The sequence below is a fragment of the Aotus nancymaae genome, unplaced genomic scaffold (assembly GCF_030222135.1).
Source record: "Aotus nancymaae isolate 86718 unplaced genomic scaffold, 86718_ANA_hifiasm-v0.15.2.pri h1tg000028l, whole genome shotgun sequence".
NCBI classification, from domain to species: domain Eukaryota; kingdom Metazoa; phylum Chordata; class Mammalia; order Primates; family Aotidae; genus Aotus; species Aotus nancymaae.
Genome location: NW_026988441.1, coordinates 17,900,316 through 17,926,048, shown reverse-complemented (window position 1 = coordinate 17,926,048; position 25,733 = coordinate 17,900,316). Strand labels below are relative to the sequence as shown.

The window sequence follows — 25,733 nt, the reverse complement described above, 5'->3', positions numbered from 1 at the left end:
GAGTTTGAGGCCAGCCTGGCCAACATGGTGAAACCCTATCTCTATTAAAGATACAAAAATTAGTGGGGCATGGTGACGCTCGCCTGTAGTCTCAGCTATTCGGGAGGCTGAGGCAGAGGCTGCAGTGAGCTGAGATCATGCCACCGCACTCCAGCCTAGGCACACGGCAAAACTCTGCCTCAAAAAAAAAAAAAAATTATGATAACTATGTGCTCAGCAGTTGGGCAGGGGCAGGGCGGTGGAGGGCATGCATGGTGTCCAGGGGCTTGCTGCAGCCTTGCAGGCTGGTGGGAGGGCAGGACTGATGCCAGGTCAGGAGGGAGAGAGAAACGCGTTCCTTATGCTGAGCAGGCCTGTCTGGGAAAGAGAAAGTGTTTGCTGCTGCGAGGGCCTGGGGTCAGGTCAGGGCCTGAGCTGGGGACCCAGGCTAGGCAGGGCCAGGGCTGGGACTGGGAAGGGTGAGGGTGGGGGTGAGGGGACAGGAGGTTCAGGGGAACATACAGCCAAGCCGAGTTTGTTCCCCTCTACCCGCAGTCCCAGCCTCAAGTCATCTTCCCACACCCTGCCCTGAGCAGCTTGAAGAACCTGCTCAGTCCGCAGCCTGAAGTCTGCCGTGTCCTGGCAGGGCCAGGCAGGCTCTGAGCTGTCTGTGGAGACACTCCCGGGAATCGGGCCTCCTGCCACCTGGCTCCCAGCACCCCGCTTCCCCAAACACCCAAGGCCCTTACAGCCCTGAGTTAGGAGCAGCTGCTGGAGAACCAGGCCTGCTTTAAATCCTGCTTCCTGGCGAGGGCACCTAGTTTCACCTCTCAGAGCCTCAGTTTCCCCATCTGTCCAATAAGGGTAACAGCAGGCAGTGGCACCCTCGTTTGGTGGTGGGAGATTCACGGAAAGCCTGAAGTCGGTGTCCAGTGAGTTATTACGGCTGCTCCCGAGTCAGGCCTGGGTTCCACCCAGGCCCCACTCCACGGCACGGCTGCTGCTTACCTCTCAGCCCAGCGAGTCCCAATGCCAGCCTGCCTGCCCGGGGTGAGCTGCGCACCCTGCCTGGGCAGCAGGGGAGGAGGGTTGGGGAGCCACAGGCACAGGGCCAGCATCCCAGTGGCTCTGCTAAGGCCGGACCTCCCGCCACCCCCTAGGCCAGCACTCTGACATGCAGAAGGTGACCCTGGGCCTGCTCGTGTTCCTGGCAGGTGAGTACCCATCCCTCCACTGCTTCTTTCCCTGGATCCCCCGGCTGGCCAAGCCTCTGTCTCTCTCCTGTGCTTTTCTACCTCCCCAGGGAGGTGGTAAATGTTAGAACAGCATCTCCTTGAGGGTAAGAAAAGTCAAACTGGCCGTACGCAGTGGCTCACGCCTGTAATCCCAGCTCTCTGGGAGACCGAGGCAGGTGGATCATCTGGGTGGGGAGTTCAAGACCAGCCTGATCAACATGGCGAAACCCCATCTCTACTAAAAATACAAAATTAGCCGGGTGCAGTGGCTCTCTCCTGTAATCTCAGCTCTTTGGGAGGCCAAGGCGGGTGGATCACGTGAGGTCGGGAGTTCAAGACCAGCCTGACCAACATAGAGAAACAAAATTAGCCAGGTGTGGTGGTGCACGCCTGTAATCCCAGCTACTTGGGAGGCCGAGGCAGGAGAATTGCTTGAACCTGGGAGGCGGATGTTACAGTGAGCTGAGATTGCACCATTGCACTCCAGCCTGAGCGAAACTCTGTCTCAAAAAAAAAATAGAGAAAAGAAAAGTCAAACCAGTGATTGCCAGGGAGACACAAGAAGAGCTGGCTTGCACAGCTGCCAAGTCACCGTCTTCCCCATTCTCTCACTCTCTTCTGTTTTTTTTCCTGAGTCTCTATTGCTCAGGCTGGAGTGCAATGGCACGATCACAGTTAACCATAGCCTTGAACTTCTGGGGTCAAGCAATCCTACTCTCTTAGCCTCCTACATAGCTAGGACTCCAGACACACACCGCCATGCCCAGCTTATTTTTAAATTTTTTGCAGAGATGGGGTCTCACTATGTTGCCCAAGCTGGTCTCAAACCCCTGGCTGAGTTTGATCCTCCCACTTCAGCCTTCCAAAGTCCTGGGATTACAGGCATGTGCCGCCATGCCTGGCTAATTTTTGTATTTTTAGAAGAGGCATGGTTTCATCATATTGGCCATGCTGGTCTTGAACTCCTGACTTCAAGTAATCCTCCCACCTTGGCCTCCCAAAGCATTGGGACTACAGACCTAAGCCACTGCACCCAGCCCTTTTTTAACTTTTTCAATGCAGCCTTGACCTCCCAGGCTCAACGGATCCTCCCACCTCAGCCTCCCAAAGCTCTGAGATTATAGGCATACTTTTTATCTATTACGCAGGGCAAGACTAGTATTCTCTGCAGGGTAGTGATATAAAATCACACTTTCAATAAAGTATATTTAAGTGTATAATAGTTACTTTCAATGATGTGCAAACACCAGACTAGGTGGGTGTGGACATGGCGGAAGCGGGAGGATGGGCTTTGAGTATGATAGGATTTGGGGAAACAGGAACCTGGGAACTGAAACCATCTGTCATCTTGACCAGAAAAGTCCCCCGCTACTGCAGGAGGCATGGATTAACCACGTGTCTGGAAACATGAGACCAAACAGTGGCCAAAAACCTCCCAGATTAGACCCAATTTCCGGTGGCAGAATGCTGGCGTGACTCGGAGGTGTGGGGCTGAGTGGGCGAGTCCACATTTCCACTATGGGATAAGACAGGATGAGGCGGCTGCTCAGTGACCAGACCCCTGTCCCTCAGGGTACCCTTTCCAGAGGCCCCTGAGGCTCCACGGGCCCTGCCCAAGGGCTTGGCTGAGGCCAGCATCAACATCTCCCCTCCCTCCCCTCTTCTCCCACCAGGCTTGCCTGTCCTGGATGCCAATGACCCGGAAGGTGAGTCAGACTGGACTCTTTCACCCGTCCCACCCCCAAATTCTCCCTGGGGGGCCCCTGATTGATAACAGCTCCTGGCTGTTATGCTGGATTCATGATCTTCTTTCTTTCTTTGCAGATAAAAACAGTCCTTTCTACTATGGTGAGAGCTGGTGCCCCCATTCCCCTCCCCTCACCCCACATATTGCTTTGGTGCCAAGGTTCCCACACAGGGTTGGGTGAGGGTCTGATGTGAACATCACAGGACAAAGATAGGAAGGGACTAGGATGGGGGCAATGAATGGTCCACACGGTGGATTAAAGGAACTAGAGGCGGCAACCTGGCCTTTGGGAAGGTTCTATTCCAGCAAGATGGTTAGACACACGCAGGAGGTGAGGACAGTTTGCAAGGACCCATTGTTTGGTTCAGATCAACTGCTGGGAGAAGCGTTGACTTGAGAACACTTCCTGGAGTTCAGGAAGCAGCTTCACCGGAGGCAGTGAGCTATTCGGTCAAAACCCCCATCTGGATTCCAGGTTCCAATGACCTGCTCCCCACTCCCCGCTCTGCCCTCACCTCCTCCACGCTCCTCACTCCTGCTCCAAGCCTCCCAGACACAGAAGACACACTGCCAGCCTTGGACCTCTGCACGTGCTGGTTCCTCTGCCTGGAACACTTCCTTCCACAGACCCTCATGGCTCCCTCCCTCACCTCTGCTCAGAGGCAGCCCCTTGAGAGGCCTTCCCTTATTACTCCCTCTAAAAGAGCTGCCCTCTGATTTAATTTTTTAGAGACAGGATCTCACTCTGTTGCCCAAGCTGGAGTGCAATGGCATGCCCACAGTTCACTGCAGCCTCAAATTCCTGGGCTCAAGCAATCCTCCTGCCTCAGCCTCCTGAATAGCTGGGACTGCAGGCGTGCACCACCATGCCTGGCTAATTTTTGTATATTTTGTAGAGATGGGGTCTTGCTATGTTTCTCAGGCTGGTTTAAAACTCCTAAAGTCCCAAAGCACTGGGATTATATTAGGTTGGTGCAAAAATAATTGTGTTTTTTGCAACTGCTTTTAATGGCAAAAATGCAATTACTTTTTTTTTTTTTCTGAGGCAGAGTTTTGCTCTGTCACCCAGGCTGGGGTGCAATGGTGAGATCTTGGCTCACTGCAACCTCTGCCTCCCAGGTCCAAGGTTCAAAGGATTCTCCAGCCTCAGCCTCCTGAGTAGCTGGGATTACAGGCACCCATCACCACACCTGGCTAATTTTTGTAGTTTTAGTAGGGATGGGGTTTTACCATGTTGGCCAGGCTGGTCTCAAACTCCTGACCTCAGGTGATCTGCCCGCCTGGGGCTCCCAAAGTGCTGGGATTACAGGTGTGAGTCACCTCGCCCAGCCAAAGATGCAATTACTTTTGCACTATCCTAACAGGCGTCAGCCACAGTGCCCAGCCTGCTCTCTGACTTTCCAGCTCCCACCCTGCTTATTGTTCTTCCAACCACCCATGTCCGCCTGACCCCACATGACAGATCTTGTTTGCTGGTGTGTGCACTAGAATGTGAGCACCTGGGATTCTGTCTGTCCTCTTACTGTGGTGTCCCTGGCACCCTGTGCATCCTAGGTGCTCCATACATATTTATCAAGAGGATGGGAGGATGGATGGGGAGGACACAGCCTGGCACTGAGGTCCTCTCCTCTTTCCTCCTAGACTGGCACAGGCTTCAGGTCGGCGGGCTCATCTGTGCCGGGGTTCTGTGTGCCTTGGGCATCATCATCCTCATGAGTGAGTGGAGGAGCTGGGGGAGCAGGTGGGGTGGGGCTGGGGCTCCCCTCCCCTGACCACTCACCTCTCCCTAACAGGTGGGAAATGCAAATGCAAGTTCCGCCAGAAGCCCGGGTAAGACGTGTGCTGTTCCGGCATGCCTGCCTGCCTCAGGCTGGCTAGAGCTTTTCAGCATGAAAGGGCTAGCTCTCCCAGCAGGAGAGGCCTCCAGACTCTGCCCCGCAGAGTTCCTGCCGCTAAGATTTCCCAGGTTCATTGTTTCTAGCTGGTAATCCCCAGAGGGCCCCAAATCCTGAATGCATTAGCCCCTGGGATTGCACAATCCACCCCCCCACAACCCCGCCAGTGGAAAAGCAGCCAGGAAAACAAGTCTGGACAGGCTGAGAACCCTCTGCCTGGAGGGACAGGACAAATGGGGTGGATGCAGATCTCACCACTTTTATCTCCTTAGTCACCGTCCAGGGGAGGCTCCACCTCTCATCACCCCAGGTAAGACAGGGCAGCATGGGACTGAGGGGAACACGGAAGTGTGTGTGTGTGTGTGTGTGTGTGTGTACACACGCATGCACACTGGAAAGAAAGAACTCCGTCCACCCTCACAAACTGACCCCATCCCTCTCCCAGGCTCAGCCCATAACTGCTGAGGACAGACCAACTGAAACTGGGTGGAGGACCCTTCTCTGTCCCCGGGTCCTGTCTCTGCACAGAAACTTGAACTCCAGAATGGAATTCTTCCTCCTCCGCTGGGACTTCCTTGCATAGAAGGGTCTCTTTGTTCAATTTTTAATCTAAAATGATTGTGCCTATGCCCAAGCAGCCTGGAGACTTCCTATGCGTGCCTTGGGGTGGGGCTTGGGGCGCCATGAGAAGGTCGGTGTGCCCCGGAGGCTGGCACAGAGGCTGGCAGCTGAGCCTGCTTGTGGGGAAAAGCCCACAGGCCTGCTCCCTTGGGGCTGGTTGCACGGCACAGGCCTGCACTCTGCCTCCGAGACCATGGGAACCTCATATGCAATTTGGGATTTAATAGTGGCCAAAAGGAATGAAAGAGAGCTCTAACCAGATGGAACACTGGAACATTCCAGGGGGCCCTGGACCATCCCAGGAAAACTGGGACATAGGATCGTCCCACCATGATGGCAGTGTTCAGACAGTTTATAAAAGTAAGACCCTGTGACCCTCTCACTCACCCCTGAGACCTCACTTTATTACAAGATCTTTCCAAGTACTCAAATGTCCCTGCAAGCCTGTTAAATAATTCCCTACGCTACCCTTAATTATACACAATGGCCGCATAGCGTGAGAACTTCCAACCAGCCTCAAACTCCCTTGAGACTCCCCAGTACCTAAAAAGGCATCCAATATGTTCCCATGATCCACCTCACAAAATGCCTAAAACTCAAAACACCCAAAAATATCTCCTCCAATGTCCAAAGACATGAACCCAAAAAGAGACCCACAATAAACTCGTGACTTGTCCCCTCATCATGCCTTTTTATCCCTCAAACATCCCCTGAGTCCTTCCATAACCACGAGTCCACCACCTCGGCCCCTCGGAGCACTGCTCCGGGGACACCACTTCCGCTTTCACAAGACACCCTCTCCCAGGGATCCACAACAGTGGGCGGGGCGGGTGCACAGCGAATTTATTGAGCTCGGACTCTTCTTGTCCTTGCCCCCGTCGCCCATCCAGGAGGGCACCGGGCTCCCTGCGACACCTCTCGCTGTCACGCCTTGTGCCCCGCGCACGCGCAGGAGGCGCAAGAGGCACAGCGCCCAGGACGGCCGCACGCATGCGCACAGGCAGCAGAGGGGAACCCGCCCAGCGCTGAGTTGTCTTCGAGGTTGGCGCTTCTCCAGGAAAGCAGATTGGCTGTGTGGAGTTTAGAATGGGAAGGGAATGCCATCAACCCCTCAGTGCTTTCAGGGGGACCAGGAGCGGGTTGAGTGGGGCGCTTCCAGACCTCTTGGAGCTCTGCACGTGACCCCCACCTCGACTCCATGCAGTGCACCAGCCTGCACCCCCAGGTTGCCTTTCATGGGGAATCTGCCCCAGCCGAGATGTCCAGATGTTGCTTTAGACCTGTGGGCAGCTCGGGAGGTCCAGTAGGCTAGGACCCGCTATGTCCCCTCCACAGGTGCAGATCCTTTAAGAAGTGGGCTTAAGGTCTAGACATGTGGCTGATGAATGTGGCCCGTGGTCAGCAGCTGACAGGCAAGCCGTCACCCTAAGTGGGGCCGGGAACCAGCCAAGGGGCCGTCCAGGGGCCCCAGCCATGCCCAGAGTCCTGTTGGGGGTCTCAAGCACTGAGGTCGATCTCGTGATGCTGGTAGATCTGGGTGGGGCCCTTAAAGCAAGCAGCAAAGAGGAAGCGTCTGCCGGCCATGGTGACGTGGGCAAAGGCGCGGGGGGCCACCAGGGCCGGGGGCCCCAGCTCCTGCAGCGGCTCCAGGAGCCCCTTGTCAGGCTCAAGGCGGAGGACCTGGCTGAAGGCGAAGTCGCTGCCCAGGATGGCCAGCTGGTCCCTGGCGATGAGCAGGGGCTGGAAGACATGGGCACCTCTCGAGGGGAGTTGCTGCAGCAGACGAAACATGGAGCCGTCCCAGCGCATGACCTGTGGGGTGTGGCTGGTGAGAGCCTGGGGTCCCGGGGGGCTCTGGGGGCCCTGGAATAGCTTGGAAGCAGAAGCCTGTAGGTCCCCAAACTCCCACAGCTTTTTTATCTTCATAAAGGTCACTGCCCAGCTGTTCAGCCGCACACACGGAGTTGTTCTGAGCCCTTCTCTTGCCCTCACACCCCACACAGAAGCACTCAGCCGTGGACTCTGTTTCACCTACTACAGTTGTACATTTCTCCCAGCACCTCTGGCAGCACTCCATCCCTTCCCAACTGGACCATCCTGGCGGCCTCTTTCCTGGTCTCTAGGCTCCTCTCCCTGCTCCCTGAGTCTGTTCACCACCTTGTGAACACCTGAGTCAGATCAGGGCCCTTCCAGGCTCAGAACCCTCCCCTGCCTGCACCTCACTCCAGAAAGAGAGTGGGCAGGGCTTAACCCCAGCCTGAACCTGGGGGGGCTCAGTGTCAGGGTGGGGATGGGTGTGGCTGTGAAGTCTGGAATGCATCTGAGTCACAGAGCCAGCATCTGGGGGTAGAATCAGGATGTTGGGGCCAGTGTCAGTGTCGGGGACTGGGGAGTGGTTTAGAGTCAGCCAGCTTTGAGGGGGTCACAGTCTTGGCATCAGTGTGGGGTGGGGTCCTGGTTAAAAGGTTGGCATGTGAGGCTAGGTCAGAGTTTAGAGGCTTAGTGTGCAAGACTGGGTCGGTGCTGAAAAGCCAGCTCTTGAGGCGGGGCTCGATAGCTCATGCCTGTAATCCTAGCACTTTGGGAGGCTGAGGTGGGTGGATTACAAGGTCAAGAGATCGAGACCATCTTGGCCAACATGATGAAACCCTGTCTCTACTAAAAATACAAAAATTAGCTGGGTATGGTGGTGTGTGCCTGTAATCCCAGCTACTTGGGAAGCTGAGGCAGGAGAATTGCTTGAACCCAGGACACGAGGATGAGCCGAGATCGTGCCACTGCATTCTAGCCTGGCAACAGAGCCAGACTCCCGTCTCAAAAAAAAAAGAAAGAAAAGCCAACCCTCAATGGGAGTCAGCTGCAGCGTCAGGCCTGGCTGTGCCCCCTCCTCCCCCAGGCCCAGCCTCACCATGGAGTCCCCAATGTAGCGTGTGAGGCACAGGAACACGTCCCCACCAGCCTGGAAGTGGCGTGTGGCGTAGACATCCTCCGCCTCAGGAATGTCCGTGCGTCTCTCGAAGCGGCCACCGGTCCAGTGGAAGAGCACGGGCCGCTGGGAGGCCGAGGCCAGCAGCAGATGGGGCCTGCCGTCCAGCTCCAGGGCCTCGGCGTCCGTATCCCGGTGCCAGGCGTGCAGGCTCTGGTGCGGGTAAAAGCCGGGCCCGTCGCGGCACAGCAGCGTGGTGCTGCCCGCCTTGGAGGCGTCGGCCACCACGAAGCAGGGCTGCCCTTCCAGCCACAGGAGCTCGGCGTCATTGGGCCGCAGCAGCCGCCTCGGGGCCAGGGTCTGCGTCGGGGCCAGGCGCAGGCCGGGGCTGGGCCGGGCCCACAGCTGTGAGCCCCCCCACAGGCGGGCAGCCAGCACGAAGAGGCCGGGGCCCAGCACCAGCGGCTTGCAGGACACCACGGAGGGCGCTGTGGGGAGGTGGGAGGCGGAGGGGCAGGTCAGGCTGGCCGGGCAGGCTGCTGGGCAGGCGGAAGGACGGGGAGGGGCTCACCGGGCAGCTCTTCCTCCGGCCGGAAGCGCTGCAGGCTGTAGTCCCAGGAGAGGATCAGGCAGCGGCCGGCGAAGGGCTGTGCCAGCACGATGTGAGGCTCCCCCTGGTAGGAGAAGAGCTCTACGCTCAGCGCCGACTCCCCCACCGTCTGGAACCAGGACAGCTCTGGGGGTGGAGGAGAGAGTCAGGCAGGCCCCGGGGGCCCCCAGGGTCCTCATGACTCAGCCTCAGTTTGCACATCTCTGAAATGGGGCCATTCATGGTACTCCCCTCATAGGGTCATAGAACTGGAATCTTGATCTGAAGATGTTTGTTTGGTTTCGGGGGGTGTTTTGTTTTGTTTTGAGACAAGGTCTCACTATGTTCCCCAGGCTGGAGTGCAGTGGCACAATCATAGCTCACTGCAGCCTCCCCCTTCCAGGCTCAAGGAATCCTCCCACCTCAGCCTCCTGAGCTGCTGAGACTACAGCCATGCACTACCATGCCTGCCTAATTTTTTATTTTTTGTAGAGATGGGGTCTTGCTATGTTGCCCAGACTGGCCTAGAATTCCTAGGCTCAAGAGATCCTCCTGCCTTGACCTCCCAAAGTGCTGAGATTACAGGCATGAGCCACCACACCTGACTATAGACATATTAACTCACAACAGCATGATAAGCTTTATTTTCTAAGCTCTGTGGCATCACCAAATAATCCCTTAGACGGTGGCTCACGCCTATAATCCCAGCACTTTGGGAGGCCAAGGCGGGTGGATCACGAGGTCAAGAGATCGAGACCATCCTGGTCAACAAGGTGAAACCCCGTCTCTACTGAAAATACAAAAATTAGCTGGGCATAGTGGCACGCGCCTGTAGTCCCAGCTACTCGGGAGGCTGAGGCAGGAGAATTGCTTGAACCCAGGAGGTGGAGGTTGCGGTGAGCCGAGATCGTGCCATTGCACTCCAGTCTGGGTAACAACAGCAAAAACTCCGTCTCAAAAAAAAAAAACAAAAAAAAACCCCACAAAAAACAGCATCTCAGTTAATTCATTTAACTTCACAACATCCCTCTGAGGTACATTCTGTTATGATCTCCCCTTTACAGATGAGAAAGCGAAGGCTAAATGGCACAGGCAGCCAGTTATCCAACAAAATCCGTCTTTCCCACCTTCCAGGAGACAGGAGTGGAGCTGGTCACCAGGCCACCCAGCTAGAGGCTGCTTTCTCCTGGACCTCCATTCACCGCCCTCCCTGGAAGTTAGATGTGGCTGTTTTGAGACCGAGCGACCAGTGGAACAAAGGCAGATGTGATGAGTGTAAAGAGCCACCATGCCTGGAAACAGCTTGTCCCAACTTGGCCTCCTTTCCCACACGTGGATATGCCACAACCTGGCTTCAAACATGAAAGCAAGGATGATGCCCAGGGGCTACTCTGCACACCTGGACAGCTTGCTCCAGACCCCTCCGTCCTTAATCCATGGTATTTTGAGAGTGTGTGACGGCGGGTTGGCTTCTGTGGTTACCAGGGCACCAAGGCTACTCCGCTTGTTAGTAGGGGAGCCGCGCAGTCGACTCCAGGCTGTAATAGTTCACTCTGCATGCCAGGCCTTGTTTCCAGGTGCCAGTGTTGAAGCAATGAGCCAAACTACCTATAATGCCCACCTAAAGGGCGAATCTTTTTTAAATGGCTATCAAATCACCTCCTGCTCAAAACTCTCGGCCGAGAGTGGTGGCTCACGCCTTTAATCCCAACACTTTGGGAAGGCAAGGCAGGTGGATCAATAGAGCCCAGGAGTCCGAGAGTAGCCTGGACAACATGGCGAAACCCCCATCTCTACAAAAAATACAAAAAATTAGCAGGGCATGGTGGTGGCACACCTGCAGTCCCCGCCACCAGGGAGGCTGAGTCAGGAGGATCACCTGAGCCTGGGGAGGTCAAGGTCTCAGTAAGCAGTGATTGTGCCACTGTACTTCAGCCTGGGCGACAGAGTGAGACCCGGTTCGAATAAACAAATGAAAAAAAAAAAAAAACCTCTCCATGCTTCCCATGGCCCAGAATAAAGTCTGCTCTCGTCTCTGTGGTTTCCAAAATCCATAACTGTCCCTCCCTCACCACCCCTAAGCCACACCTGCCTTCTTCTGATCTTCAAACAGGGCAAGCTCGATGCTGCCTCAGGGCCACCCGCCAGGCTGTTCCTTCTCTCTGAAGAGCCCTTCCCTCTGTTCCTCACTTAGCCACATTGAGACCTAACGTCCCACTTCAGAGAAGCCTTCTCTGACTCTCATAGGAACCTCCCTTGTCTCATCATTCCCTGTAGTTATCACAATGTATAGCACACATTTATCTGTGCAATTTTTTTTTTTTTTTTTGAGACAGCGTTTCACTCTTGTTGCCCAGGCTGGAGTGTAGTGGCATGATCTCAGCTCACTGCAACCTCTGCCTCCCGGGTTCAAGCAATTCTCCTGCTTCAGCCTCCCGAGTATCTGGGATTACAGGCACCCGCCATTGTGCCCGGCTACTTTTTGTATTCTTAGTAGAGACAGGGTTTCACCATCTTGGCCAGGCTGGTCTCGAACTCCTGACCTCAGGTGATCTGCCCACCTCAGTCTCCCAAAGTGCTGGGATTACAGGCATGAGCCACTGCCCCCAGCCTATGCTACATTTTTAAAATATCTGTCTCCCCAAATTCCCAGGACGGTAAGTCTCGTAAGGCTAGGGCTCAGGCCCCAGCCACAGTGACCCTCACCTCTCACAGGGCTGGGCATGCGTGAATGTTAGTGAACGTTTGTTGGATAACTTGAAGGAAGAGGGACTCCCTAAATTAAGTCTCCTTCTTCTATGTGTCCCACAGATCAAAAACATGTCTTTGTTACACTTAGAATAATAATAATTATATGTTGTAATAATTATATATGTATATCGTTATAGATAATAACAATTGTTGTTACTGTATTCATCGCATCTGTGGCCAGGTGCAGTGGCGAATGCTTGTTATCCCAGCACTTCTGGAGGCTGAGGTGGAAAGATCACTTGAAGTCAGAAGTTCAAGACGAGGCTGGGCAACATAGCAAGACCCTGTCTCTACAAAAAAGTTTTTTAAACAAAATTAGCCGAGCACAGTAGCATGTGCCTGTAGTTCCCACTATTTGGCAGGTTGAGGCAGGAGGATCGCTTGAGCCCAGGAGTTTGAGGCTGCAGTGAGCTATGATGGCGCCACTGCACTCCAGCCTGGGTGACAGAGTGAGATCCCAACTCTAAAAGAAAAGCATCTGTGTAAAGACCCTTCAGGCTTAAACCCCTTCCTGTCCCCCAGCTCTGTGTGGCCCTGGCCCTGACTCTGGGCTCCCTCAGCTCCCATGGCTTTCCCCATCCCTGCCCTGACCCCTCTGGCTGGGCCTCCCCATCCTGCCCAGATTGTCCTGGGCTGTCCTGTCTGGGCCTGCCTTCCTCTGGACATTTAACTCTTTGAGGGCGAGACCCAGAGCTGGCCTCATCATGCTGTGCTTTCTGCACTGCCTAGTATCCCAAAAGGCACCAAAATCTATTTATAGAAAAGGTGAGTCGGCCAGGGGCGGTGGCTCCTACCTGTAATCTTAGCCGAAGCAGGCGGATCACCTGAGGTAAGGAGTTTGAGACCAGCCTGACCAACATGGAGAAACCCTGTCTCTACTAAAAATACAAAATTGCCGGGCGTGGTGGCGTGCGCCTATAATCCCAGCTACTTGGGAGGCTGAGGCAGGAGAATCACTTGAACCCAGGAGGCGGAGGTTGTGGTGAGCCCAGATCATGCCACTGCACTCCAGCCTGGGCAACAAGAGCGAAACGCTCTCTCAAAAAGAAAAGAAAAAAAGAAAGAAAGAAAACGAAAAGGTGAGTCAATGTAAGTGAGGTGACTTTGCACCTGCAGTTCTTACAGTAATGCTTGGCATGTCACGAAGAATTTGTAAAGTGGTTGCTTTTATGTTAACAAGGGTGAACGTATAGGGCCTTCTGTCCCAGGCCCGGCGCCAAATGCCGAACAGGCGAGGACGTATCATTGAATTCCCACGGCACTCCTATATCAGGGTTTATTACCCCCACTTTACAGATGAGAAAACTAGGGCTCAGGAAGGTGCTCCTGCTTGCTCAGGGTCTCCCTGCGGCAGGAATCGGCAGGGCGGGGAGTGAGGCAGCCACTCCCCCAGGTCTCCCACCTCCCGCCCCATGGGGAAGGCCCCCCACCTATGGCTCTGCACTTGAAGGTGTTGGGGTCGAGGTGGCGGAGCTGCATGTGGCTCAGGGCGGCGGGGCCTGCACAGGCGCCGGTCCCCACGCTGGCGTTCACGGTGGGCATCCACTGCAGGAGCCAGAGGATGCGGCAGTCACACTGGAACGGGTTCCCGCGGAGGTCCCTGGGGCAAGAGGTCGCTGAGGGGCTGCAACCCCACTTCCACGCCCTGGGGGCTGTGCTCCTGCCCCCTCCCCAGGCAAGTGTCCCCAGAGATGGTGCCCCATCATGGTAAGAAAAATATGTAAGAACCACCGCAGCCAAACGCATGCATGCCAACCAGTAGTGGGCATGGATGCCCCCCCGACACAAATGTTCCCCAACCCGCCACACTCCCAGCCCCCATGAGCCTCACACGTGAGTGAGGGTCTCCAAGCCTCGGAACAGGAATCTGGGGAGGGCCTCCAGATGGTTATTGGCCAGGCTTCTGGTAGAGGAAGAGAAGGCACCGTCAGCAGCCGCCAGGATACCCTGTGTCCCCTGGATGGTGGAGCGTGGGTGCCTGTCATGGAGGGCTGGGGCGGTGGAGGCACGCACAGGTGTGTGAGTGAGCGAAGTCCTCTGAGGGCATTCTTAGAGATGGAGCCAATCTCATTGTCCTCGATGAAGCTGTGGAGGGAAGCTGGGGTGATGGGGAGGCCCACTGAGCTTCAGGGAACGCACCCCATGAAAGACATAGGCCCACTGGAAGGTGCTGAATTCTCTTCCAATATCATGAACAATCCCAGGGAAAGCATCTTAGAAACCTCTCCTTGCCAAGGTCCCAGCCATCAATTCTAGGAGCCATGAAGCTGGCCCTATAGTCATTGCCAGCTTCACTGTGCACACTGCCCCGCCACCACCACCACCATCACCATCACCAGTGCCAACACCCACATCACCACGTTACCTCCAGCATCATCCGTAATGACATCGCCAGTGCTAATACCCACATCACCACGTTACCTCCAGCATCATCCGTAATGACATCACCAGTGCCAACGCCCACATCACCACGTTACCTCCAGCATCATCCGTAACGACCATCACCAGTGCCAACACCCACATCACCATGTTACCTCCAGCATCATCCGTAATGACCATCACCAGTGCCAACACCCACATCACCATGTTACCTCCAGCATCATCCGTAATGACATCGCCAGTGCCAACACCCACATTACCACATTACCTCCAGCATCATCCGTAATGACCATCACCAGTGCTGGCATCCCCACACCCATGTCTCTACCACCATCATCAACCCAGGACCAATAACTGCCATTATCCCCAACATCATACCTTGTCACTGTCATCATCAACACTAGCATCATCGTCACCAATATGAATGTCACCACCCACTCCCATCAACACCAACACCGATATCATCACTACCAAACTCTACCCCAGCAACACTGATCATCTTCACCAACAACACAACCTTCATGCCCAACACCAGAAAGACTCCCACCCTCATCTCCACTGCTGCGCTCTCACACGTCCGCATGGGCACCACCAGCACTGCCAACATTGGCAACACCTCCACTGTGCCAAGATGCACATGCTCACCCACCGCCAGTACCACTGCTGCCGGTTTCCGTAAATACCAGCACCTTCACCATCATCACCAACCCAGTGCCAACAACACTGCCACTAATACCACCCCAGCATCCTACCCACAGCCGTCACCAACACCAACACCAATACGGTACTCACCAACCCCCACAACATTCATAATTGTCAGGGACACGAGCCCCAAGAACTTCATCATCCATTTCTTCTTCTTTTTCTTTTTTTTTTTTTAATGAATGAGAGGTTCTTATGTTGCCCAGGCTGGCCTCGAACGCATAGCCTCGCCTCCTCAAGCGCCAGGACAACTCGAGTGAGCCACCGCGGCTCCCGCATCCACTTCATCCATAGCATCATCGCCACTGGGGCTGCCATTCTTACCACGTCATCCCCACTCCATCATCATCAATAATGCCACCAACCCCACATCAGCAGCAGCAACAGGATCATACCACTGCCATTATCATCAGTGCCAGGACCAACACCAGTGCCACCACCATCACCACCACTACCCAACCATCAACGCCACCCTCAACACCACCATAGTATCACCACCACCACCTAGTTCAGAGTTGTTTCCTGGTCATTTGAAATGTTTTGGAGTTTCGCTCTTGTCGCCCAGGCCGGAGTGCAATGGTGCCATCTCGGCTCCCCACAACCTCCGCCTCCCGGGTTCAAGTGATTCTCCTGCCTCAGCCTCCTGAGTAGCTGGGATTACAGGCGCCCACCACCATGCCCTGCTAATTTTTTGTATTTTTAATAGAGATGGGGTTTCTCCATGTTGGTCAGGCTGGTCTCGAATTCCCGACCTCAGATGATCTACCCGCCTCGGCCTCCCAAAGCGCTGAGATTACATGCATGAGCCACCGCACCCGGCCCCATGAACTGTTTCTTGTCTCTGACTTCTTTACACCCTCCCTGGGCTCCCATGAATCACATAAAGCCAGAATCAGGATCTGGTTATCCGGGCCCTTTGTAGATCTTGAAGCAGAGAAGTTAGGTGATAATCAACACTGATAAGCCTCATTGACACCAGCCCTGAGAACTTCATCAATATCACCCAAAGCATTGTCACCACTGGGTTTGCGATTTTTATCAACATCCTCCCACCAGGATGTCCAAACACCTTCTCTTCAGTACCACAGCTCCCATCTCCTTCTCCCAGGCCCACCTGCCTCCATCCCCTGGCCTCACTCACAGGTACTGCAGGTGGGACAGGCCTGCAAACGCGTCGTCCTCAATCACGGAGAAGGAGTTGGAGGTGAAGAGGCTGGCAGGGGGGCAAGAAAGAAATTTTTCCAGAGTTGCTGCAGGTATTTCAACCCTGGCCTCCACCCTCAGCCCACACAGGCATGGGCACACACACGTGGCAGCAGGTGTGAGTATGTGCAGGGACACAAATGCTCTTGCACACACGTGTATGCACAGCCCCACACACATGCATGAACGCCCACCTGACACCTGTGTGAGCCCACACTCCCACACATGCGCACAAACACCCACTCCCTTGAGCTGGTCGTCAGCCCAGCCAGGCCCCACTCACAGCAGGTGCAGAGATGGAATTCTCAGGAAGCTGCCGGCCTTCAGCTGGGTGACTCCAGTCCTGACGAGTGAGCTGGAGACATGGGCCATGGTAGGTGAAGGGGATACCACAGCAATGCTCCAGTCCCAAACCAGAGCCTTCTGCCATTCGGGAGACCCCAGTGTGCCACCCTGACCTTGAGTGTGTCTGCCTCGCATGCCAGGGGAGGCAGGCATTTGCCTTCCTGGCTTGACAAGGACCCTGACAGCACTCAACCTTCCTCCCGGGCCCCAAATCCGGTCCCTGCCCTCTGGGGCTTCCCCCTCCTTTCTCCCAGATGCGAGCAGCCCTCTGCAAGGCATCCCGACAGCCTCTGCTGCCCATCTCCCGAGATCTTGATGGGTCCCTGTTTCCCTGGGGACTCGGCACTGCATCCCAACCTCTGGGGTCCCAGGACTTCCATCCCCACTTTCAGGCATGCAGAGGGCCGGACACTCACAGTGACAGCAGGGTCGGAGAGAAGCTGACGGGCAGGTCCAGGGAGCCCTCACACAGGGCACTGTCTTTGGAGCAGGAGCAGCGCAGGGGACACTTTCCCTTTGGGGGTCTCCAGGCCACCACCGCCCCCGCCCCAGCCAGCAGCAGCAGCAGCAGAACGCCTGCCCCTCCCATGCCCCCACCCCCTCGCTGAGGCACCCGCTTCTCCCAGCCCACCCAGCTCAGCCCAGGCCACTACGTCTCCTCCTCCGCCAGGCCGCCCTCCATCCGCCTGCTGGCACGCTGGGCCCTGGCTTCTCTCTCCTCTTCTCCGTCTTTCTTTCGGTTGGCCTCTCTCCCTGTTCGTATCTCCTTGGTGTCTAATTTTCTCTTTCTCCCTGGCTTTCTGTCGCTATGTTTCTGACTCTGCGTGTTCGTCTGTTTTCTATTTCTGTCTTTGTCTCTCGTTCTGTCTTTTTCTGTGTTGCTGTCAGTCTTTCAGGCTTTAGGTAGCTGTCTGTTGGCCTCTGTGTGTGAGTGTGAGTGTATGTGTGTGTGTGTGTGTGTGTGTGTGTGTGTCGCGCTGCTGGGTGTCTTGATTTCTTGTCTCCTGCCCCCCCAGCCCCCCTTCCAGCTCCCTGCCTGTAGTTTTTTTGCCTCCTCCCACGTTCCTGCTCCCTGAAGGTTTGGGAATGGGGTTCGCTGGACACCCGGTGCGCCCAGCAGAGTAGGGTGGGGAGGAGGAGGGGGTCAGAGGCCATGGGAAGGTCGGTCTTAGGGAAGGGACTGGACGGCCCCACAGGAGGGGGAGGGGCCATCAAGGGCTGGAGCCGCCCCACCACTCCCGCCAGCCCCCTCCTCAGATTCCCCACTCGACCCTATTGAGGAAGCAGGAGGAGGATGTCACCAGGGTGGGGACCGGATGGCTCTGCAGACCAGGGCTGGGTGGGAGGAGAGGCCACTGGGGGCTGGGGACATCCCGTCCTGGCCACTCTCTGCCAGCCCCCTCCCCTGGCTCCAGGAGGGCGCGTTGGGCGCTGTCAGTGGGGCCAGTTCAGGTCCAGCTGCTCCCTCTGGTGGTCACACTCGGCAGGACTTCTGCCCGGCCCCAAGCCCACAGCCTCCGTCTCCTACCCTGAAATTAACCCTCAAGTGCTCAACACCAACTGAGGGGTGGCACCAATCCAAGGACATGATAATGATGATGACAATGATGATGAAGAAGATGATGATGATGGTGAAGATGATGATCACGCCACCCTTTCTTCAGCGTCGACTCTGCTCCTGGCCTTGTCCTAAAAACTCACGTATTAACTCATTCTGATCTTGCCGCAGCAGAGGTTGGTGCTGTTACCATCACCACTATAAAGCAGGAGGAAGTGGAGACAGAGGTCAAAGAACCTGAACTGGGCCGGGCGCGGTGGCTCACGCCTGTAATCCCAGCACTTTGGGAGGCCGAGGCGGGTGGATCACGAGGTCAAGAGATCAAGACCATCCTGGTCAACATGGTGAAACCCTGTCTCTACTAAAAATACAAAAATTAGCTGGGCATGGTGGCGCGTGCCTATAATCCCAGCTACTCAGGAGGCTGAGGCAGGAGAATTGCCTGAACCCAGGAGGCGGAAGTTGCAGTGAGCCAAGATCGCGCCATTGCACTCCAGCCTGGGTAACAAGAGCGAAACTCTGTTTCAAAAAAAAAAAAAAGAACCTGAACTTGGACTACCCAGCTGGGGGCACAGCCAGGATTCAAACCCAGGCATCGGCTCCAGGGCCGCTCCAAGTTATTTTGCATTCTTTCTTTGGAGATCAGAGTTCATGGATAGATGGATAATTAGTTGTTTTAATCTGGACTAAGCTTTTAGTTATTTGGATAGAGTCTGTCCACTAAATAAGAAAAATAAGTAAATGACACTTGTTAGCCAACATGAAATAGTAGTAATGTTTGTTCAGCTGGGACTAGGTGGCAATCTACTCAGTCTTCATAGCCACCCTGTGAGATGGGCAGTACTGCTCTCCCTGCTTCACAGATGTGGAAACTGAGGCACAGGGAAGTTATGTGATTTGTTTCCTGGCTCTCGTCAGCTCTAAACCTAATCCCTAGGCTGTACCACCTATCACCTGGGGACAAGACTCGCCGTGTGACTGAGGAATGCAGGCAGCCTTGCTTCACACTGGTGCCCACTCCCAAAGCCTTGTTGGAGGATAAGGGGGCTTAACAGCACTAGCTCAGAGCTTACACAGATCTGGGTTCCAGGCCCAGTCCTGTGCGGCCTCAGTTTTCCCATCTGTCAAATGGGGGCAATTGTGGCACCCACTTCCCAGCTGTGGAGAGGACTGAGGTGATGAAGGCACCTCATCCTTTTGGGGTTCAGCACAGGTGGGCATCCCACAGTGGTCGGCAGGCTTTGGGGTGGGCTCTGAATCCAGGTCCTAGAGGAACAGACCGCAGCAGCTTGTGGTTTGAGCCATGCCTTTCAGCTCTTGGCTTCCTCCGCTGACTATCAGGTATGATAAACAGGGTCCCTGAAAGTGAAGTTGGAGAGCTGAGTGCCAGGGACACAGAGGGGTCTGAACCCATTCTCATAGCGTGCCCAGTCCAGCAGCCTCCTCACTCCAGTTCACAAGGAGGAGGATGACAAGGACAATAATAATAGGCCGGGCACGGTGGCTCACATCTATAATCCCAGCACTTTGGCAGGCTGAAGTGGGAGGATCGATTGAGGCCATGAGTTCAAGACCAGCCTGGGCAGCATAGTGAAACCCCAGCTGTACAAAAAATAAAAAAATTAGCCAGGCACGGTATGGAACCCTTGTAGTCTCAGCTACTCGGGAAGCTGAGGTGGGAGAATCACTTGAGCCAGGGAGTTTGAGGCTGCAGTGAGCTAAGAATCGTGCCATTGCACTTCAGCCTGGGTGACAGCAAGACCCTGTCTCAAGCAAACAAACAAAAAATGGAGTTAATGATAAGACAATGTCAAGTTCAGAGACCTCTGAACACTGCCCAGGATTACGCATGTGACCTTAGTGATTTTTCCATTTTGGAGCATGAGAAAATGAGGCACAGGTCACAGGGCTGCTCATGTTCACATAACCAGGAGTTCAGTGCCCAGGCCTGATTCCAGGTCTCTGTCACCAGGACCTATAAACCTGGCCTGCCCATGGGGACGCCAGGTGTGCCGTCCCTGACAAGAGCTCAGGGGAAGGAAAGCGTGGGGTCAAATACTTATCTGTGGTTTTGGAACGTGTGAACATACAAATGCGTCAGCCCGCACGTCCATCACTGTGGCCAGCCATGTGCCCGTTCACCCAAGCACAGGGTGTGAACAAGTGTGTGTGTTTCTGCTTTTGTGGGTATGTGTGACAGTGGCAGGTTGTCCTGTGTTTCTGCTTGTGTGTCTGTGTCTATGGAAATCTGTCTGTGTGTACACAGCTTGTGGCCTGCTATCTCTGGGGCTGCGTAGGCATGCTGGCTGCTTGTCTATACCTTTGGGGTTTTTTTGTTGTTGTTCCTTTGTTTTAGTTTTCGAGACAGAGTCTTGCTCTGTCGTCCAGGCTGGAGTGTGGTGGTGTGATCTCAGCTCACTACAACCTCCGACTCCCGGGCTCAAGTGATTCTCCTGCCTCAGCCTCCAGAGCAGCCGTGATTACAAGCACATGCCACTATGCCCGGCTAATTTTTGTATATATGTATTTTTAGTCGGGATGAGTTTTCGCCAGGTTGGCCAGGCTATGTTAAACTCCTGGCCTCAAGTGATCCGCCTGCCTTGGCCTCCCAAAGTGCTGGGAGTACAGGTGTGAGCCACCGCACCCGGGCATGTTAGTATCTTTGACTGCATTTACGTGCAATGTGTGCATATCTGTGTGTTTCTGTGTGGCCATTTGTGGGTGGGTCTCCATAGCAAGGTGCATCTTTAAGGCCACTTTGTGAGTGTGGATGGTGGCGTGGCTATGTGTTTGACAGTGTCTCTGTATGGCCATCCATCTGCATGAGTGTGCGTGGGTCTGTGTAGACATAAACCTGCTTGTTTCGGTATTTTGTGACTGGAAGAAGAGGTGCTGGCTGTGTCTGGGTCTTTGGGTTTCTCTATTGGTGTGTCATTCTGTGTGTGTCTGCCTCTGTGGATGTACATACATATATGGTTTTGCCTGGTTTTGTACCTGTGTATCTGGGTCTTTGGGATTCTGTGTGTGTGTGTGTGTATGTGTGTATGTGTGTGTGTGTGTGTGTGTGTGTGTGGTGTGCATTGCTGGGGATCTCACCGCAGCAGATAGCATGCACGCACGCACAAACACACACACACACATCCCCCTCCCTCCTGCCCCCTAAAACAGCCCTGTTAAGGACCCCTTGGAGCACTGGGGCTGGAGGTCAGTGGGCTCCTGGGCAGTCAGGCTGGGTGACCTTAGGCCCTGGCTGGGCCCAATTCCTAGGGGGCAGCCGCCTCATCTGAGAAGTTCTCAAAGGCGTGTGTGTGTTTGTGTGTGTGTGTGCGTGTGTGTGTGTTCACAACCCTGTCCTTCACAATCCTCCTGGCCTCTCCAGCCTGCCTGACGGCTGCCGGCTGCTCCTCCATCTGAGCTGAGAGAGTTAACCTAGCAGGCCAGGGCGGTCTGGGCTGGGGGCCGCCCCCTGGCCCCCCTCCAGCCCCAGCTCCAGTTACAGCTGCTGGTTGGGGAGGGCAAGGGTGGGGTGGGGCTGGGAGGGGAGCCTGCTGGGGGCGGCGCGTCCAGCTCTGGGCCAGGGGGTCCAAAGTGCTCAGCCCCCAGGGCACAGCAGGACTTTTGGGGGCCTTCTTTCAGCAGGGGACAGCCTGATTGGGGTGAGCGTCCCCCACTCCTCCCCTCCAGGCCTCACCCCTGGCCTGGCTGGGCTGCCTATTTTGGGAGCAGGAGTGGCCAGCCCGAGGCTTCCCAGGCAGGCCAACCCAAGAGGGAGGGAGCGTGTTTGGGGCATTGGGTTCTGCAGGGTGGGAGTGTGGGCAACTCCTCCCTACCCTGCTGGTGTGCGTGTACCCTGGCAGGGTGTGGAGTTTGGACACGCACGTGTGCAGGGCTGGTTGCGTCACTGTTTGGGGGCACCAGAGGCCCAGAGGAGGAGGACTGGAAGACTGACGGTGTTTACACCCCGCGTCCTGCTCCAACCAGAAGTTTGGGGAGAGGTTGTTGTCTCATGTCCATTGTCCATTCCGGCCCCAGTGTGTGTGTGCGTGTGTCTCTGTGTGTGTGTGTGTGTGTGTGTGTGTGCGCGCGCGCGCAGCCCTGCCCCGGCATGTGTCTTCTATCTCTCAGGCCCACTCGCCTGGGCCTCATGTCACTTGCCTGACATCCGATTGTGAAAGATGTCATCCAGAGGCCGGCAAAGGGGCCGTCTTTTCCTTTTCTCTTTGCCGCCCAGGGAGGAGACAGGGTGGCCTTTCCCACAAGGGCAGCCTGTGGTGATGGGGCAGCCGGGCCTTACCCCGGCAGGGCTGTGCATGACCCCCCGAGTGGGGGAAGTCCGGCTGTTGCCATGGTGGCTTGAGCGAGCCGAATTCCTCCAGGGTGAAGTGGGAGATATTTATACCCGGGGTCAGGCCGGAGCGGGCAGGCGGAGAGGGCAGGGCGCTGGGATTTCGAGGGGTGCAGTGAGGCCGGTGTGTAAGCAGGTGGGACTTGGGCGTGCCCCGCTGTCTCCTGCTCTGTGTCTGTGTGAGCCGGCTCCTCCTATCCCCCTGCCAGGGTAGGTCTGGGAACCGGGGGCCTGCTGCGGGAGGTGGAGGCCCAAGGGAGGACCCTGGGGACTGTGTCTCACCCCTGTCCCTCTACGTTGTGTTGTTGTGTGACCCCATTGTGGAGGTTGTTTTGTTGACACTGTGTCCCCATGAAGCTTGGGATACCCCTGTTCCTCAAAGCCACCAAGCGAGAGAACAAACACTTCTGATTCAGTCCCTGGACTGTCTCTGACTTAATCCCTTGGGTTCAGGCCCTATGTTGGGGAGCCAGGGCACGCACTGCCTGACCGGTGGTGTCTCCCCCAGGATAATGGTGTCTCTTGGCCACATCTTGGTTTTCTGTGTGGGTCTTCTCACCATGGCCAAAGCAGGTAAGTGTAAGAGAGGCTGCCTGCCACCCACCTCAGCCCCAGGGGTGGCGGCAGGGACCAAACCCCAAGAAAGAACCACGTTGGAGACCCCAAACTAGACTGAGTTAGCTGGGTACCAAGAAGTTTGGGGGTCTCCACATGGGTTTCAGTCACAGGCTGTGATTTGGGGGAGGGGAGAGGAAGCCCCAGATCAGGTAAAGGTTGAGTGGGATGGGGCTGAATCCCTGGTGGGATAACTGGGTCACAGACAGCCTGCCGTGAGTCAGGGAGCTGGGGCAGTTAGGTGACCTCTGCCTCATTCGGAACAGTGCAGAGAGGGCAGCCCAGAGAGGGTGGGCACCCTGCCTAGACACTCTCATACTCTCAGCCTAGCAAGGCAGAGCACCCAAATGGTCTCCTTATGCCCCTCCGTGTCCAGGACCCCAGGAAGCATTCAACCCCTGATTTCTCTCTCTTTCCAGAAAGTCCAAAGGAACACGACCCGTTCACCTACGGTGAGAGGGGTCTATCTTTGAGAGTCTCGGGGTAGAGCCTGGCTTTGCTGGTCCTTCAATTCCTTGTCTCCCTCCCCCAGAGTCCCAGTGTTGATATCTCTATCCTTCTCCTTCCCTCTGTCTTTTACTTCGTCTCTGATTCTGTCTACATCTCCCCCTGTCTGTGTCTCTCTGTGTCGCTACGTGAGCCGCCTCCGTGTTCTCTTCCTTTTGCCTGGGTCTCTCTCAGCATCTCGTGGCCTGTCCTCTGCTTCTTCCCATCTTCTCTCCCGCTCTGTTCCCCTCCCGCCTCCGCCCTCCCTCCTTTTCCTATACATCCTATACACCCCTCTCCTCTCCCTCGTCCCCCACTTTCCTCCTCCCGTGTCTGCTCCCCCTTGATCTTATTTCTCCATTCCTCTCTGCTGATCCTTTCTCCCTGTCCCCTCCTCCCCATTGTGCCCCTCTCCTATTCTCCCTCTTCTCCTCCCTGCCCTCACCTTCCCTGCTCTGCCGCCCACAGACTACCGGTCCCTGCGGATCGGAGGCCTCATCATCGCCGGGATCCTCTTCATCCTGGGTATCCTCATCGTGCTCAGTGAGTGCCCTAGCTCCCAGCCCCGCCCTCTACCCCGCCTGTCCCTGGCCCCGCCTCTCCCCGCTCCGGCCCCTCCCCGGCCTTGCCCCGCCTACCCGGCCCCGGCCCTCCCGGTCCCGCCTCTAGCCCCGCCCCGTCCCCGAAGCCCCGCCCCTCGCGAAGCCTAGCTGGAGCAACAGCGCCGCGTGGCGCCCGCCGGAAGGGAGCCTCAGCCTCTCCTACCTCTCCACGCCCACAGGCAGAAAATGCCGGTGCAAGTTCAACCAGCAGCAGAGGTAAGACGCTCCTCCGGGCCATCCTTAGCCCGCTCCCGCTCTGGAGGGCCCCGCGGGTGAGACAGGAAGTCCCCCTGACCCGCAGCCCGATCCCCATCAGCGACTATGTTTTAAGCACCTACTATGTGCCCTGGCTCAAGCCAGGCCATGGGCCCAAGCGAGGAAAAAACCTCCCGCCCTTCCTGGCCGAGCTCCCAGGCTAGTGGAGGCGGTGGTCATGGGTTCCAACAGCCCACAGATAGAAAAATCACAAATCGTGATAACACGAAGTGCAGGAAAGAAGGAACGGCGGTGAAATGAGATCATCTCACACGTGGCTCAGTTTAGCTTGGAGTCCTGTTCCTATCTCTTTGATTCATCTTCAAATAGAATGTTAAAGCATGGACAATGTTTGAATATGTTAGAAAATTATAGATATTATCATAAGTAGTAGCCAATATTTATTGGGTGTTGTACCACGTGTCAAATACGGTTTCACTTCCTCTGGGTGGGAGGTGCGGTTATTAACTCCATTTTACAGATGAGGAAACTGAGGCACAGGGAGGTAAAGTCACTTTGCTCAAGATCACTCAAGTGGAAGATGGGTTCTGGGTTTCCAACCCAGGCCATCACGTGGCAGTCTGCTAAATCCCCTTGACCATCCCTCCCCTCCCAAGTTCGTATCCCCGCCTCCAAATCCGCGGAGGTACTCACTGTTAACCGATTTGGAAGCTTCCTGCCAGGCACTTAAGCTGCTCCTGGGTGCTCCTCACTTCTGGCGAACCCCGAGCCTGCTTCTTGTCCATATCTGGGCCTCCTTACACCAGTCTGAGAAAGGAGGCTTGTACTTGGGGGGTGGTTCCTAGAAGGGCAGCCTCTCCCCCTTTCCATCCCGAAATCTCTCTGCTTCTGTCTTCCCAGGACTGGGGAACCCGATGAAGAGGAGGGAACTTTCCGCAGCTCCATCCGCCGTGAGTTTGGGGAGACTGCGGGTTTTGGGGGGTGGGGGCTGGTTCCAAGGACCCCTTTTCCTGGCCCTCCCGGGTTGTGTAGAGGGAGGGACTGGATCTGAAAGCGGAGGGCAGGGAGTTGCCCCGCTGTGGGCCCCTCCTGCCCAGGAGCTGGGGATCCCCCTCCTAACTGCCCCCCGACCTCCGTGTTCCCCCCCAGGTCTGTCCACCCGCAGGCGGTAGAAACACCTGGCACGATGGAACCCGGCCAGGTGCTGCAGCTCTGACACGGCGGGAGGAGGGAAGAAGGGAGGAAGGAAGGGCGGGACAGGGAGGGAGCCAAGTGCCAGGGTGGGAGGGTGGCGAGGGGTGGGGCTGGACGTACCCCCTCGCCTCTCACCCTTTTCAACCCTACAGGACTCCCCTGGCACCTGACGTCTCCCACGCTCCACCTGCGCGCCCACCGCCCCCTCCGCCGCCCCTTCCCCAGCCCTGCCCCCGCAGACTCCCCCTGCCTCCCAGATTTCCAATAAAACGTGCATTCCTCTCGACAGCGTTTAGTCGGTCTCCGTCCCTCAGCGCGAAAGCCCAGCGCTCCTGGACCCCAGCA

At 55.9% G+C, this 25,733-nt stretch overlaps 3 protein-coding genes across 6 annotated transcripts; 2 read left to right on the top strand and 1 right to left on the bottom strand.

The window, feature by feature from the left end:
- The first annotated feature begins 332 nt into the window (after positions 1–332).
- Positions 333–6,277, top strand: FXYD3 (FXYD domain containing ion transport regulator 3). The gene is made up of 8 exons (XM_012438291.2): positions 333–401; positions 1,140–1,193; positions 2,888–2,920; positions 3,039–3,062; positions 4,603–4,677; positions 4,755–4,791; positions 5,129–5,166; positions 5,302–6,277. Exons 1-8 carry the CDS (start codon positions 341–343, stop codon positions 5,319–5,321), a joined length of 342 nt encoding a protein of 113 aa, XP_012293714.1. The 5' UTR covers positions 333–340; the 3' UTR covers positions 5,322–6,277.
- Positions 5,861–22,170, bottom strand: LGI4 (leucine rich repeat LGI family member 4). The gene is made up of 10 exons (XM_012438286.3): positions 22,086–22,170; positions 16,789–19,289; positions 16,311–16,382; positions 15,966–16,037; positions 13,757–13,828; positions 13,575–13,646; positions 13,174–13,343; positions 8,975–9,139; positions 8,386–8,891; positions 5,861–7,289 (listed from the first exon to the last, which is right to left on the bottom strand). The coding sequence occupies exons 2-10, from the start codon at positions 16,959–16,961 to the stop codon at positions 6,975–6,977; spliced, it is 1,617 nt and encodes a 538-aa protein (XP_012293709.2). The 5' UTR covers positions 16,962–19,289; positions 22,086–22,170; the 3' UTR covers positions 5,861–6,974.
- Positions 21,454–25,733, top strand: FXYD1 (FXYD domain containing ion transport regulator 1). Of its 4 annotated transcripts, none has more exons than XM_021676599.2 (9): positions 21,454–21,586; positions 21,788–21,925; positions 22,784–22,848; positions 23,310–23,342; positions 23,845–23,919; positions 24,158–24,194; positions 25,095–25,144; positions 25,344–25,395; positions 25,541–25,733. In XM_021676599.2, exons 3-8 carry the CDS (start codon positions 22,788–22,790, stop codon positions 25,364–25,366), a joined length of 279 nt encoding a protein of 92 aa, XP_021532274.1. In that variant the 5' UTR covers positions 21,454–21,586; positions 21,788–21,925; positions 22,784–22,787; the 3' UTR covers positions 25,367–25,395; positions 25,541–25,733. The 4 variants fall into 4 exon arrangements, with proteins under 4 accessions (XP_021532274.1, XP_064237555.1, XP_012293706.1 ...); XM_064381485.1 differs by having other exon boundaries at positions 22,729–22,848; XM_012438283.3 differs by lacking the exon at positions 21,788–21,925.